Here is a 14,533-nt window from a genome sequence, read left to right as displayed (position 1 = left end):
ATTATGTATTATGGACAATTTCTTAACAAAATTTTGGATACATTTTCAAAATACAAAAAAAACTTAAGTTTGCTTTAGACAGTTATGGTTGGGCATTGACAGTTTACCATTAATATAAAATTAAACAAATGTTCAGAATATTAAGATCATTTGAAAACCTCGCATTCATTGTTCGTTGATAGATTTACACAAATTCTAACGAAGATATTAGATAGATAGAGGAACTAATGCGAAGCGTTTTTTTTGTCTGCTGATACAGCCAGTGTCTCTGGCAGGAATCGAACTCGCAACTCTCAGATTGATAGTCCAGCACACTATCTTCCAGTATATCGAGTTACCCATTTTGAGTCCCAATGATAATCGCCGCAGTCTTAAATAAAAAAAATCATTCAAAAGGCTTTTTGATAATTCTATTTAAATTTTTGAAGCCAAATTTATTTAGATGTTAACCTAAATACATGATGAATGCTCCAAAATCCATTTAAATTTTTTTACCAAAAAATTAAACACGTTAAAAAAGTGGCTTTTAAATCTATATGTAGAATAGAAACATTTAGAGAAATTTATGCAGAACATCCTCTCCCTACATATTGGGGCACATGAATTCAGAAAGTCAAATATTATCCTAATAATTACTAAAAAAAATTTGAATTATTAGACATTTTAAAATTGAATTGATTAATTGATTAAGATTGTCTAAGAAACTCTATGGAAATCTAAAACAAAGATTTAATTTGAAAACCTAAGTAAATACATAGTAATTTATTGCAATAATTTTATTTTTATTTTATTTATTAGTTTGTTGTTCTATACAAAAGACTTAAAAGTCTTATATTCCAGTACAGAACTGAGGAATTGTAAAACACATTATATAAAATGTTGCATAGTATAACTAAATTTTTACAAAATAATCAAATAGATCAAAAATTGAGAGCATATAGGTAATTATTACAATATAACATAGAAATACAATAATAATAACTAAAAATTACATTTATACATTCAATCACATTACATTAAACAGATTTGTTTTTTAATTTGAAAATAATTTAATAATGTTTCTTTTAAATTTAAACGCGTTGCTGATGGTTTGAGAACTATGGGGGAGTGAGTTCCAGAGAGGTATTGCGAATGTAAAAAATTGCCATTTAGAGATGCGGCTACTAGATTTAAATATAAATAATCTTTTTCCTCTGTTTGATCTGCAAAAGAGTAGTCGTTCATAAAGGTGGTTAGGTTGTCGCGTATATATTATTTTATGAAGGAAAATCAGTACTCGAGTTTTAAGTAAATTATCAAAACTAATTCCATATATTTTATGCGAAAATGCTGAGATGTGGTCGTATCTTTTTAATCCGTACACATAGCGAACAATATTATTAAATGTTATGTTTAGTTTTCTCATACTTCGTGAGTCACTGCTGGCAAATAGCTCACAACCATACAGTAGTATTGGCGTTAGGTACGTTTTAGCAAGCATTATACGAATATTTAACGGAGTACAGTGTTGAGTGTGAACATAATACCAAGATTCTTAGCATGGTTTACAATTTCAATTGCTTGATTGTTTACAGTTAACATTAGATGTTAAATAGTTGGTTTTTAAGTTTTTCCCGATAATGATGCATTTAGATTTCTTTGGATTAATACTCAGTCCATTTGCTGTTGCCCACAAATAAATATCATTTAATTCCTTGTTCAATGTTTTAACACATAGATCAAACGAGTTAACTTTGCAGCTAATGTAAAGCTGAATATCATCCGCATACATTCGAATTTTACATTCATGTAGTTTTGTTTGTAAGTCGTTGGAATACAGTGAAAACAAAAGAGGGCCTAGGATTGAGCCTTGAGGAACACCTCTTCTTATTGGCAAGGGCTTACCAATTGTGTTGAGAGTTTTAACATACTAACAATTAATTTCATGGCCGTTGTCGTAAACCCAAACATATTCCTCAATTTGTAACATAGAACATTGTGATCTACAGTATCAAATGCCTTTGAGTGATCTAGTAGAACTAAAAATGTAACATGTCCACCGTCAACATCCTTCCTTATGTCTTCAGCAACATCCACCAGAGCAGTTATGCAACTATTCTTTTTTCGAAAGCCAGATTGTTTATCAGTTAATAAATTGTTATTATCAATAAAGTCTATTATTTGGATGTGAATTAGTTTTTCTAGAACTTTCGAAAGAAATGGTAAAATAGCTATGGGTCTATATTCAGAATTAGTTTTGGGTATTGGAATAATTTCTGCAGTTTTCCAACATGTAGGGTAAGAACTTGTGGTAAGAATTTTATTGAAAATAAATGTCAAGTGGGGAAGCAGTTTTGGGGAAGTAATTTTAAGAAATTTGTGATGAATACCATCTGCGCCAACAGCATTGGAGGTAATTGATAGACAGCTTGATAGAACATCACATTGGTTAACACAGGCAAAAGAGAAATCATTTCGAAATATATCACTATGGTTCCGGTAGTAATTGAGATCAGCAGTTATCAATGGTATATTATTCATCTGCATTATCTGGTTGTAACCCCTGCTTCATTTTTCCAATGCCAATTTCACGAATTATTTGCCATTTTTTTTACCATCCAGAGCATTTGTGAATTTTTCAGCATATAAATCAGATTTAGCTTTTCGGATTAACTTATTAACTGCATTTCTGAGTATGCGATATTGCTCATGTAAATGCGTGGTTTTAAAACGTTTCCATCTAGAATAAGCTAAGTCTCTATTATGAATGGCATTTTTTATATCGTTAGTGAACCAAGGTTTTTTCTTCCTGCAAATAGTTTTGGTTTTTAAAGGAACTGTAAGATTGTACAGCGTATTGACATTATATTCGAAGAACGAGAGTTGCTCATCCACTGTATACATATAAAATAGACAACTCCAATCGATTTTATGAAATTCTTCTTCAAGAAAATGTAAATTGATATTTCCAAAATCCCGATACGTTATGTTTTGATCAGGTACAACATGTATGTGAAAATTATAGGTAACAAATATTAGGTCATGTTTAGGGAAACAAAATGAATTGAATCAGACTATCAGCCCAATTATGAATAAAAAATTCCGCGGGAGTTTGTTCCCCGGGAGTTTTTTCCCATTGAATTTGAATAGGAAAAATGAGAAAAGGGGAAAAACTCCCGGGGAATTTTTATTCATAATTGGGCTGTATATTCATGTATAAAGCCCAAATTTAATTTATGAGCTCAATATTTTCATTACTTTCTATTTATTTGTTTAATAAAACTTTGAAATTCAACAAAAAACAACTATTTTTAAGTGCATATTTTTATATTTTAAGAGCATATTTTTCGTTTTTAACTGCATATTTTATGCGCATAAAACAGTTTTTGTAGAGCATATATTTGGTTGCCCTGATAATAACCATGTTTAGGATCTGTGACATTCGCATTTTTTAAAATTGTAGTTCAAAATCAGTGGATTTAGCTACCGATATGTACTGGAGGAATTGGAATTTCAACGAAAAAAGTAATGCATTATTTTCACTGGTGAAGAAACATTTTAGAAATTATATGGATATACCAAAATCCGAAACTATAATTTGTTTAAAACTTATATACATACATACATATATATAAATATACATATATATAAATATACATATTTATTTTAATTAATATAATTTCCATTTGCATTTCAGCCAGTCATGAACCGAATTAAAAAAAATGACACTGCGCAAAATCCAAACAATAGTGGTTTAAAAATTGGATTGGAAATACATGCAGAATCTCCAATTATTTTATTGCCAGTATCGTATAATAGTAATCATTTGTTAATTGCTGACCTTGGCAAATTCACGCTAGTGAACAGTTTTCACTACGCCAAAGACTTGAGTTCCTTAAATGAAAAGCGAACCGAATTGATGGTTTACAATGAAATTGTTGATTTAATGAACATTGACCTTGTAAATATAAATGTTCTTACCGGTGAACGTCAGAATAATAATCAGAGGAGTCCCACAGTTAAAAGCAACCTCAATACACTTCATGTTGGTAATTTCAGTGTCATAAAGCTTGGCAATGCGATATTTAAAGAAAAGTGCCATTTAAAGTTACAAGTCATAAGGAACACTGAATCAAATGTGAGTCATAATATTCCAGATATAACAGTTAAAGGGACACTTTCAGAGCTTCATGGGCTTATTAATTTGCAACAATACAAACTTATTCGAGGCTTTCTTAATTACAACATTGCGGAGACTATAGATGATGTGTACTACAATTTTCAAGTTAATCTCTGCGAATCTATTGAGAAACTCTGCTCAATGACGAAAGTAAATGTAACGCACAATATTCAATCGAATTGGAATACTTTATCAATGAATTTTCTTTTAGAAAATGTAATAATATCTCTAGCAGAAACAGTTGAGATGAGCAACCATAATTCAAGTTCTACATTGGCCTGCATTAAATTTATAAAATCAACTCTGGAAATTGACTCATTTGCAGATGGCTCACAGGATATTGATTTAATTTCAAGCGAAATTCTTATTATGGACGCCAGGAGTCATTTTGCAGGTTCCGCTTCAAAGAATGTATTCAAATACATTTTGAAACCATCAATTGAAGGTTGCTCTAAAAATGTGGTGCAAGCTGAAATCCACAGCCGCAAACGAAACGATACATCGAAATACACAATACTTTTAAATAATATGAGAATAATGGCTATTCTAGATTACTTGGAAAAACTAAATAACTTTTTAAAGGAAGACCCGTACATGTCATCAGAAATAAGCCAAGCTCTAAAAAAAATGACAAATATTTCAACTCCACAAGAATCAGTTAAGACAACGGCATGCTCTGAGAACAACTCTATATATGAATTTGTATTGAACATTACTAATTCGGAAATAGTGTTTGTAGAAAACAATGATCAAATTGATACAAGTGCTATAATATTGAAAAGCACAACGGTTTATTCACACAAACCAAACAGTATTGTTCCAATTTCAATCGATATAAACCACCTCGAGATATTCTCTTGTATTTTGGGATCCGAAAATGAAAGTTCTCAGTCAATTATTGATCCTTTTACGCTTAATATGGAGCTGCGTAACAATTGTTTTCAAGTCCAGATTCAAAATAAAACTTTTCTTCGTATTTCTTACAACGATGCGATGCTGTTTTCCCGAATTATGCAGTCTATACCAAAGCAGACAAACACGCATGTCTTAAGGCATTCTAACCAACGCAATGACTTCGACAAAATAGCACCATTAGTTGCAATGGGCTTTAAACATGCAGATTGTTGGAATGCAATGGAGGTGAACGGTTTTAATATTAATGAGGCTGCTGTTTGGTTATCACAACAGAAATATAAGAACTCGAGTTCTGCACTTGAAGTAATTTGTATTATGTTGAACGCCAGTTCCTTGTCAGTGTGCATAATTGACGATTGCTTAGATGCAGACGTACCTCTTCTGGAGATTTCCCTCTCGAATCTAACAATTAATCAAAAAATCCAGACTAGAGTCGAAAAGAATACTAAATGTTATGAAGGAGAAATTGATGCTGTTATCGCTAGCGATTATTACAATCGACGATTAAGCGGTTGGGAGCCAATAATTGAACCATGGCAATGTACAGGTCGTTGGAAATACTCGAAGTGTACAGTTGATAAAGCAAAGTGTTTGTTTATACAAGCAAATAGCAAACAGGTTTTAAAATGTAATATTACATCTACACTTTTAGAGTTAGGTGATTTGGTTCACAAAAATTGGACAGAGGATTACTTTAAGCGGTCTGTTTATATAAATCATGATATCCCAAGTACAAATATGGGAAACAATGTTCGGAGAAGACTTCCATTCGTGCCTTTTGCTTTGAAAAACTTAACCGGGGAACCACTTATATTTAAAATATTTTTCTCTCATGCTGGAGGTATAACACGCACAGAAGTAACGCAACAAGATCTAATGTGCAACTGGATATCTGCCCAACACAATGAAGTAGTTCCATTCGATTTTGGTCCTCAAAGTAAATTAAGACATTTGGATTCCCATAAACTGAACATGCATCAGATACTGGTTCAAATCCATGGTTGGACATTAATTGGTCCCATTTCCATTGATAAAGTTGGAACATTTTTCCGTTATGCTAATCAAGATATGCAATATAATAAAAAGGCGCGCATTGTTTTTGAAATTTCACTTGTGGGATCGGCCCAAAAATTAATCGTAGTTCGTTCAGCTTTAAACGCAGTTAATAATACAATGAATACTTTTCTATTGCGTCTGAAAATGAAAAATGAAAAAGAATCGATGCTAATGACATTAAATCCGTTAGAAAAGTTAACAATACCTTTGCGATTTGTTGACTCTTCCATTTATTTAAAACTCCACTCTATTGTTGAGAACAATGATAATGACGCTGATATTGCGGAGAAAAATATTGGAGCAATGGTTCTCGAATCTCAACTAGATGACAATGGCTTCTGTACACGATCCATCCAATGGACACATTGTAATACGAATGACAGTATTCAGGATATACATTCATGTTTTTCTCCAAACAAAACGCCATTTCATGTACTGACAGAAATTAAAAAAGATAGATATCCAGTAAGGGACACTTCATCAATGCCAGGCCACACAATAACAATTATACCTCCACTTAAGTTGAAAAATTTGTTGTGCTGTGATTTACTTTTCAAAATTATGGGCCATACTCACGGTAGACTAAATGCTTCCGAGGAAGTAGAAATATACTCTATTGACATTAATGAATCATTTTGTCTCAGCATCACTTTAGACAATTATAAACTATCTGGCCAGCTTAAAATTCCAATGGGACATACCGGCATTGTAGAGCCGAAGTTAAAATTGATTGATGTTCTTAATAGAGAACTGTTTTTGCGCATCTCAATACAATCGTTTCAAGGCAAAGGAATGGAAATTTATATCGGAGCACCAATTTGGGTCATAAACAAAACAGGACTGCCACTCATCTTCAGACAAGAAGGAACGAACCTTATAGCATCTGGACAATTTGATGAACACGAACATGCCAGGGAAGTGTCACCTCTAATGTTTTCATTTTCCGATCAGGAAGGCTCTCCATTACTAGAATTTCGACTAGGAACAAGTTTTGGGAATAACAACCAGGTAAGTAAAATTTAACACAATTACGGTTCTATATACGTATAACGAAAAATTAGCCACTGTGTATACATCGCACACAATGATCTGCTAAGTAGAAGACCGATTAGGCTCAGCAGTGAGTTTATTTATAATGAATTTTTGTCTGTCAATAAATAATTTGAAAATGAACTCAGAAATGTCTGATGTATTGCCAACAAATTAAAAAAAATCAACTGTAACGTATTTGTTGACATTCCTATTTAAGTTTTTTCCCCTCAGATTATAAAAAGAAAAATAAAATATGGAACTAATTTTATTTTTTTCCCATACAAAACTTTTATAATATGTTTCACATTTTTTTACAAAATTTACTACGACACAAAACCGCTGTTGTTTAAAGACTTATGGGCATTTTTTGACATCGTATTTAAATATGAAATATATTTAAGTTCTATTTAAATACGAAAATGAGTTTCTCAATGCTTTTTTAAATGATGGTTAAATGACCAACTATGTTTTTAACAGCTAACTTTTGTTGAGTGTTTTTTGTTCACCCTATTACAGCGCTGTATTCTTTTACTGCATCTAAAAAAACTACACTCCCGATGCGGGGAAATTGGGGCTTCTTTTATGGATTTTCCTACCAATAATTTTATTGTTTAATAGCCTTTTCTTTATTATTCTACAAAATGTATCAATTTTTGTTTTGGTTGAACAGCTGTTTTATACAAAACTATCGATAATTTTTTGATATTTAGTAGTTTAGTATAATTAACTAAATACTAGGGTGATCGATTCTTCGACATTTTTAAGAAACCGGTTTCTTCGAAAAATTGCAATTTAAAATAAACCGGTTTCGGTTTTTTTATAATAACCGGTTTCGGTTTTTTTATAATAACCGGTTTCGGTTTTTTTATAATAACCGGTTAACCGGTTTTTTGGAAAAATATTAAAACGCCTAGAAATAAGAAGAAAAATAGTTTTATTTATTAAAATAATAGTGATTAAAACAATTTTGATTACTTCTTTTATACCTCACAACGTCTTCGGTTCAAATTTGATCCATTTTGAAATTAATATTTAATTTTTTCTAAAAGTATCAACTTTTGATATTTTATGAATTTTATTTCATTTCAAATGTCAACAACTATATTAGGTTTATGATTAAGTTATATTTTTTCAGAGCTTTGGTAGCACTAGATATTAATATCTTTGCTAGCTCTAATATATATCTTTTCATCATACTTGCTAAACTACTGTTCTTCTTATCTATATGGGGCATTTCACGTCAAGTGAACCAACTTTTGAAATCGATGTCTTCCGATCGCCATGAAATTTGCACCAATGTTAGTTCTATTGGATAGTAATTCGGACACCATTTTTCAACAAGATCGGTCAAGAACTCTCTGAGTTGTAGGAGGTCAAAATTTGACATGACAAAACAGGTGTTTTTTTTATCCATATAACTTATTACCTATTGTTCTTAGCAAAATGTGTCCCAAATAGTTTAGATAGCTATTTATGCAATCTTTCGAAAAAAAAATTTAATAAAATATTTTTGATTTTTTTTTAAATCAAAAATATTTTTGACTTTTTTTTCAAAATGGGCCCTTTTTATTTTTTTTTTTATTTTTTTTAAGAAAGCTTAGGTCTTTTCCTAAGCGACCTATATGGTCGCTTAGTGGGATGCGAGTGGGATATCTATCAAAAAAAATATTTTGTAACTCAAGATTTAAAATTTTTGAATTTTTTTGCAAAATCAAAAACTTTGTTGACTTTTTTTAAAAAAATGGACCCATTTTTTAATTTTTTTTTTTGCTCAGAAGAAAGCTTATGTGTTTTCCTTTAACACCCTTTTTATCGCTTAGTGGGATGCGAGTGGGATATCTATAAAAAAAATGTTTTGTAACTCAAGACATACAATTTTTTACTTTTTTTTGAAAAATCAAAAACCTTTTTGACTTTTTTTTCCAAAATGGACTCTTTTTTATTAATTTTTTTTTCTCAAAAGAAAGCGTAGGTCTTTTCCTTTAAAACCTTTTGGTCGCTTAGTGGGATGCGAGTGGGATATCTATCAAAATAAATGTTTTGTAACTCAAGACAAATGTTTTTAAATTGATTTTTTTCATATTTGTGTGTAAGTGTTTCTAAAACCTTAAAAATAAAAACCAGAACAACTGACCGATAATAGCCACTGGAGGGGTGCAATATGAGGCCGACCGCTATTAATTTTCTACCCCCAAAATTTGTCTGAGTTTTGTATCTTGCGGCTTTTTTAGTCAATCCTAGAGGTAGTTTTCAGCGCACGTGATTTTCATTGTTAAAATATCAGGTGCCCCAGAAACAAATTTTTGGAATCAAGTGGAAATATTTTATGGCCCTTCTCCGAAGTACCAGTTTATTTATTATTTTATGACATTTGACTTTAAGAAGTGGGTGGAGAGGTAGAAGTTGACAGGTAGGTTATTTATATGGTGGTTTATTTTTATTATTATTTGTAACATTTGGTTAAACTAGGTACTTTAGTATGTAAGCCCTTCTTGACCCTAATAAAAGATTTTAGACTCATTCATTAAAACGTACTTAAAAATCTTAAAAAACTATTTATTGTCATTCTGAAGACATACGGAAATCAGTTTTTTAGAAACAGCGTTAAAGTTAAGACGTGTGTTATTTACATAAATACTTACAAAATTCAAAATGTCTACGACTTCTAAAAAGGCTAAGGTTGAAAATGAAATTTATTCGTCTTTTTGTTTTAATCCCTTTAACAAAATGAAGCACAGATCATCAGATATGCGAAATATTTCCGACGGCTTATTAAAAAAATTCCCTACGCTGTCAAAACGATTGAAAATTTGTGGATCATGCAGGAAAGAGCTCGGAAAGTTGAACGAATTACCGAATTTGAATAGTAATGAGCCTTGCGTTGAAGTTATTCCAGATGAAGACAAAAGTAATTCCGAGAATGAAGACAGAACAGTTGATGATGATGGTTATTCTAATTTTTCAAATTCAACGAATGAGTGTCGAAACCAATACCATAAGGATGCAGTAGAAGTTCTTGAACAAATAAAAGTGAAATACAAAACGTCACAGAGTGAAGCTGAAAGAATTCAACTTCTCACGCTTGCTCCAAGAACATGGAGTTCTGCAAAAACAATGACTGAGTTTGGAACGTCTCAACGAAAAGCAAGAATTGCTAAACAATTGGTTGCTGAGCATGGGATTCTCACACTCCCAAACAAAAAGAAGGGAAAAACTTTGGAGTGCGATACTAAATCTCTAATAACTCAGTTTTATCAGCGAGATGATATGAGTCGCCTGATGCCAGGGATGAAAGACTGGATGTCTGTACGAATCGATGGCAAGAAAGTTCAAATGCAGAAGAGAATGGTTCTCTGTAACCTGAATGAATTATTCGCAACATTTCAATCTGAATACTAGGATGTCAAAATTGGATTCACAAAATTTACACAACTGAGGCCAAAACATTGCGTTTTGGCAGGAAACAGCGGAACTCACACAGTATGTGTTTGTATTTACCATGAAAATGTTAAATTGATGTTGAAGGAAATCAACTTAAAAGATGATTCATCAGAAGATTTACACCATTACCGCGATTGCCTTAAATTGACTATGTGCCCTAATGCTACAACTTCTTGCCACTTAGGTGAATGTTCGAATTGCCCGGAAACCACATCCATCAATTGAGGAGTATTGAGGAGTTAAAATTTGAATCTTGGCTTCAGACTGAAAGATGCACACTGAAAACCATAATTTTAAATGTGGATGATTTTGTGGAAGAACTGTGTAGAGGATTGCTAAATTTGAGAACCCATGACTTTTTAGTCAAAGAGCAGTGGTCATTCTTCAAGGACTTGAAAACACATTTGAAGTCTGGTGAATTCATTATTTCATTTGATTTCGCAGAGAACTATAAATATGTTCTTCAGGTTTCCATACAAGCATTCCACTTCAATAACGAGCAAGCAACTATATTCACAGTAGTTATTTACTACATGAAAGAAGAAAACCTGGGTATTACAGTATTGGTATTACAGTATCGAGGCTATGAAATTTTAGTTGGGTATGTTACATACCATCGGAAAGGCTAATGTGTCTAGTTTCTCTGCGTAAGTTTAATTTTTAAGGTTTACACACAAATATGAAAAAAATTAAAATAGTGCAAATTTAAAAACCTTTGTCTTGAGTTACAAAACATTTATTTTGAAGGTTTTAAAGGAAAAGACCTAAGCTTTCTTAATAAAAAAAGAGTCCATTTGGAAAAAAAAAAGTCAAAAAGGTTTTTGATTTTTCAAAAAAAAGTAAAAAATTGTATGTCTTGAGTTACAAAACATTTTTTTTATAGATATCCCACTCGCATCCCACTAAGCGACAAAAAGGGTGTTAAAGGAAAACACATAAGCTTTCTTCTGAGCAAAAAAAAAATTAAAAAATGGGTCTATTTTTTTAAAAAAAGTCAACAAAGTTTTTGATTTTGCAAAAAAATTCAAAAATTTTAAATCTTGAGTTACAAAATATTTTTTTTGATAGATATCCCACTCGCATCCCACTAAGCGACCATATAGGTCGCTTAGGAAAAAAAAATAAAAAGGGCCCATTTTGAAAAAAAAAGTCAAAAATATTAAATCTTGAGTTACAAAATATTTTTTTTGATAGATATCCCACTCGCATCCCACTAAGCGACCATATAGGTCGCTTAGGAAAAGACCTAAGCTTTCTTAAAAAAAATAAAAAAAAAAAATAAAAAGGGCCCATTTTGAAAAAAAAGCCAAAAATATTTTTGATTTAAAAAAAAAATCAAAAATATTTTATTAAATTTTTTTATTTTTTTTTTTTCGAAAGATTGCATAAATAGCTATCTAAACTATTTGGGACACATTTTACTAAGAACAATAGGTAATAAGTTATATGGATAAAAAAAACACCTGTTTGGCCAAAATGTCAAATTTTGACCTCCTATAACTCAGAGAGTTCTTGACCGATCGTGTTGAAAAATGGTGTCCGAATTACTATCCAATAGAACTAACATTGGTGCAAATTTCATGGCGATCGGAAGACATCGATTTCAAAAGTTGGTTCACTTGACGTGAAATGCCCCATATATATAAAAGAGTAACGTTACTGACTGACTGACTGACTGACTGACTGACTGATTCATCATCGCACAGCCCAAACGGCTGAAGCTAGAATCATGAAATTTTAACTGTGGGTTCCTCCCTCCCCAAAACGATCCGATAAGAAGGGATTTTTGGAAGGGTAAATTCGGTAACCTTATATCTTCAAAACTAATAAAGATACAAAAAAACTTAAAATTGCATGTTACTTCATCTAAAAAATAAGCTGACAGGTGTTTCGTACTTTTTCGAAATTCGAACATTTTAGGGGAGAAAACGGGTAAAAACTGTATTTTGGTACTTTTTTGGCACCCTATGTATCTTTTAAACCAATAAACATATAAACAAATTTTAAATCGCATTCTTTACTTATCAAAAAATAAAAAATAAAAGTTTGGTACTTTTTGGAAATTCGAACCCTTAAGGGATAAAAATTGTGTTTATTTTTGGTACTTTTTCATAAAATATGTTTTTCTATAATTTGACATAGACATACGAATATTTTATTATGAACTCCCACCACGATGCAGATTTTTATTTGAATAAAATTTTACCACGCAATGGGTAAAAGGGGATAAAATCGGGAAAATACATTTTATTTGAAATTATTAAGCCAATTTTGATAATTGTTTGAACATTGGCTCCTGGATTCATACAAAAATTAACTAACAGGATGTTATTTGGAACTCGAGTGAATAGGTGTATATTGGGCCAAATCCGGGTAAACAATTTGGTACTTTTTTTAAAACATATTTTTTCTTGGGCACATTAACACAGATTTCAATCGTTTGAGACATGTCTGTAGCATAAACAATTTTGGCAAAATGGAGTATTTTTAAATTTCAAGGGGTGTTCAAGGAGGAAAAGGGAAATTGGTACTTTTTTCCTAATGGTACTTTTTTAATATTTTAATTATTACACTTATAGACATTAAAGTTAGCTGATATGCATCTTAGTGAAGTTAGTGTTAGGAATAGGGGATAATATTTAGGTACCAAAATTTGTTAACTGAACTATAGGTACTTTTATGTTCTCCTAATGGTACTTTTTTGAAATTTCTATAACAATGGACTTAGAAACATGAAATTAAACATATATGGTCCTAAGTGAGTGAGAATTCTAGGGGGAGACTTTTTGGTACTTTTTCTTTATTGGAATGGTACTTTTTGTAATTTCTTCACCAATGAACCTAGAAACATGAAATAAAGCTTATATATAAACCGAGTGAGTGGGAAACCACAAGTGTGGGTTTTTTGGTACTTTTTTTATTTGAAAACAATCGCAGCACTTTTAAGGTTATGTTAAAAAAGTGGATTTATTTCAAGCAAGTTAAACAATTTTATCACATTTTTTAACAAAAACATTACTTACTTACTTAGTTTATTGTTCTCCATTTTCACTTTCTTGTTTATAACTCGCGAAATTATTTAAACATGCAATTGAAAATTTGAAAGCAATACAGGTTTTTCAACAAAATTTATTAAGTAATTACGATGCAATGTCTTTGACTGCGTGTTGTCAAATAGAATTTAATATTTACCAAAAACAAAAGGCTGACTTAGTTAAATTGGAGTATTGCATACAATATGGCATTAAAAAAAGTGCAATATTTGCATTTGAAAAATTGGACTTTAGCACAGTTTTGGTAGCCGTTTAACCTATAGTGCACTGTGCGGCGTTTAATATATATTTACAATAGTTTAGTTTATATGATTTATTACCTTATTTATTTAATAGATTCATGACAAGAAGAGTATTTGCATGAATGAATTCCACGAAAGAGCACAAGTTTTTAACAGATTTTTGCCATTTTCTGTAAACACATACCACATACGAAATGTACAGTGTTGCCACCTCATGTGTAATTACACATATTGTGTGTAATTTTAACTTAAGCCTAGTACTCTGTTCATATTTGCGAAAAATAATGGTTTTTTTCATGCGAACAATTTTATATGCTGTTTGACAGCTAACTGTTGCTTTTAATTTGGAAAAATAAGGTTGCCAGATGTATTTCACATGTTTTCCACAATAAAAACAGAGTACAATTTTTGCGAAATTATTTCGCATATATTTCATTCCAAATATTTTATATGTAGTTTGACAGCATTTCGCACGAAATTTTGAACAGAGTACCTAGCTTTAGATGTGTAGCCCATGTGTAATTGAGTGAATGTGTAATTCATGTGTAATTTTAAATTCCAATTATATTCAAAATATGTATATTGTCAATGTATGTCTTTTATTTATAAATGAATGAATGAATTATGGATTGTTC

The 14,533-nt window shown here is 31.1% G+C and overlaps 1 protein-coding gene across 2 annotated transcripts in view; it reads left to right on the top strand.

The window, feature by feature from the left end:
- Nucleotides 1-14,533, top strand: part of Vps13D (vacuolar protein sorting 13D) — an 862,750-nt gene that overhangs the window by 474,128 nt on the left and 374,089 nt on the right. For both annotated transcript variants that reach the window (XM_065502881.1, XM_065502880.1), the window contains exon 13: nucleotides 3,677-7,138. In XM_065502881.1, coding sequence (XP_065358953.1) covers nucleotides 3,677-7,138 — 3,462 coding nt within the window. The remainder of the gene's footprint in view (nucleotides 1-3,676; nucleotides 7,139-14,533) is intronic.

This window comes from Calliphora vicina, chromosome 3, assembly GCF_958450345.1.
Source record: "Calliphora vicina chromosome 3, idCalVici1.1, whole genome shotgun sequence".
In the NCBI taxonomy this organism is placed as follows: Eukaryota; Metazoa; Arthropoda; class Insecta; order Diptera; family Calliphoridae; genus Calliphora; species Calliphora vicina.
This window is presented reverse-complemented; position numbering and strand designations above follow the sequence as displayed.